Genomic DNA, 1,931 nt, shown 5'->3' on the forward strand with positions numbered 1-1,931 from the left:
GATTTGACATGATGTCCTGAGACGTTGCAGCTGATAGGAGTCATAAAACAGAACAGGGGGATGTTAGATGACCTGACACCCCTCTAGATAAATGTGTTCAATGAGTGAAGGAAAATATGAGTGAGCACCAAGCAACAACCCTAGGTTCTCCCCTGAGAACATGAACAAACTGTTTATGTGCAACCCTGGATATAAATAACATTAGTGATGGCTGTTTTTTTTTCACTCAACGATCAGTGTTGTGTTGGGGAAGAGTCACTGTAGGGAATTATTATTATTATTATTTAAAATGTTATTTATTTTTTGTGTTAACGGTGGTGATGGAAAAAAAGACATGAATATCAGCTGCATGCTCACATTCAATAGGAACAAACCAGCTGCTCTTCTATCTAAGCTTTGACAGCACGACGGCTCAGTGGTTAGCACCGACGCCCCACAGCAAGAAGGTCCTGGGTTCAATCCCCGGTTCGGACCTGGGGTCTTTCTGTGCGGAGTTTGCATGTTCTCCTCGTGCTTGCGTGAGTTTTCTCCAGGTACTCCGGTTTCCCCCACACCTAAAAACGTGTACAATAGTTTAGAGATCTGGGGGAAAAAATTTGAAACACAGGAAGCACAACAATTTGTAATGTTCTAAAAGAAAGTACTGGTGTACAAACGTTGAGCAGGTTGGCCAAGGAAAACAACAGTAGTTGATGACAGTAATATTGTGAGAACTGAAGGAAAAAACCCCAAACATCAGTAAGTGATATCACCAACAACCTCCACAGCCCACAAAGATGCAAACCTCTCCTCAGAAATAAGAATCAGATGGCCAGATTGAAATTTGCAAAGAGGTACAGAGATGAGCCACCACAGTTCTGTAAGAAGTCTTCTGGACTGACGAGACCAAGATTAATCTCTACCAAAGTCATGGAAATGCCGAGCCGAACCGCATACAAGTGCTTCTGTGGAGATGGGGCTTTAGCAGTGTTGTGTCATAGACACAAGGATTACTTAGGGTAACTTTCAGAACCCGAACTGTGACTAAAGTTGTTGGTATTTAATTGACCATTGTGGGCTCGTTTCAGGTGCGTAAAGCCTTGCGAAGTGCGGAGGCCTATGACAATTTCCTGCGCTGTCTGGTTATTTTTAACCAGGAGGTGATCTCCAGAGCTGAACTGGTGCAGCTGGTCCTGCCCTTCCTGGGGTGAGTTAACCAGTCATCTTTCAGGCGTGTGATTTTTCACACAGGCAGTTCGGCATCTCGTTGCTGCTTTATTATTTGCTACTGATTTTGTTTTGCAGAAAATTCCCTGAGTTGTTCAACTGGTTCAAAAACTTCTTGGGATATCGTGAAATGGTCCACTTGGAAACTTACCCCAAGGAGCGTGCCACAGAAGGCATAGCCATGGAGATTGACTACGCTTCGTGTAAGAAGCTCGGCTCCAGTTATAGAGCACTACCCAAAAGCTACCAACAACCCAAATGTACCGGCAGAACGCCTCTTTGTAAAGAGGTGAGTCACCAACACTCATCAACTTAATCGTTGTATTTAAAATAATCTGTTGTATAAAGTGTCCACAAGGGCTGGCTAGTGTGGGCAGAAAATACAGTATGTATCTGCATTTTTAGACTAAATGCTAGCGGTGGGCACAGCTAACCAAAAAGTTAGCTTAGCTGTTGGCTGCTAGTGGATTAGTGCAGGGGTTCTTAACCTTTTTGACCTCGGGGCCCAGTTTGTTTAACACAAAGTGACACGAGGGCTGTGTCCAAAACGGCAGGCCGGGTCCTCCGAAGGTCGAATTTGTCGGCCGCATACGTCACAGCGCCGCGACGAAGGACGTCCAAAACCGAAGACTCCTCCGATGCGTCCGACAAATACGTCCTTCTTTTTCCCCGAATCGAAGGACTGGTCTGATGATCCTTCCCGGCCCTAGCATATCCCATAATGC

General features: G+C 45.2%; 1 protein-coding gene across 3 annotated transcripts in view; it reads left to right on the forward strand.

The window, feature by feature from the left end:
* The window catches only part of sin3aa (SIN3 transcription regulator family member Aa), a gene marked incomplete at its 5' end in the record, with an annotated part of 38,700 nt that overhangs the window by 19,838 nt on the left and 16,931 nt on the right, over window positions 1–1,931 (forward strand). For all 3 annotated transcript variants that reach the window (XR_001312279.1, XM_014030202.1, XM_014030203.1), the window contains 2 exon segments: window positions 1,068–1,186; window positions 1,285–1,495. Coding sequence is in view for 2 of the 3 variants with exons in the window: in XM_014030202.1 (XP_013885656.1) it covers window positions 1,068–1,186; window positions 1,285–1,495 (330 nt within the window).

This window comes from Austrofundulus limnaeus, unplaced genomic scaffold (assembly GCF_001266775.1).
Source record: "Austrofundulus limnaeus strain Quisiro unplaced genomic scaffold, Austrofundulus_limnaeus-1.0 Scaffold1015, whole genome shotgun sequence".
In the NCBI taxonomy this organism is placed as follows: Eukaryota; Metazoa; Chordata; class Actinopteri; order Cyprinodontiformes; family Rivulidae; genus Austrofundulus; species Austrofundulus limnaeus.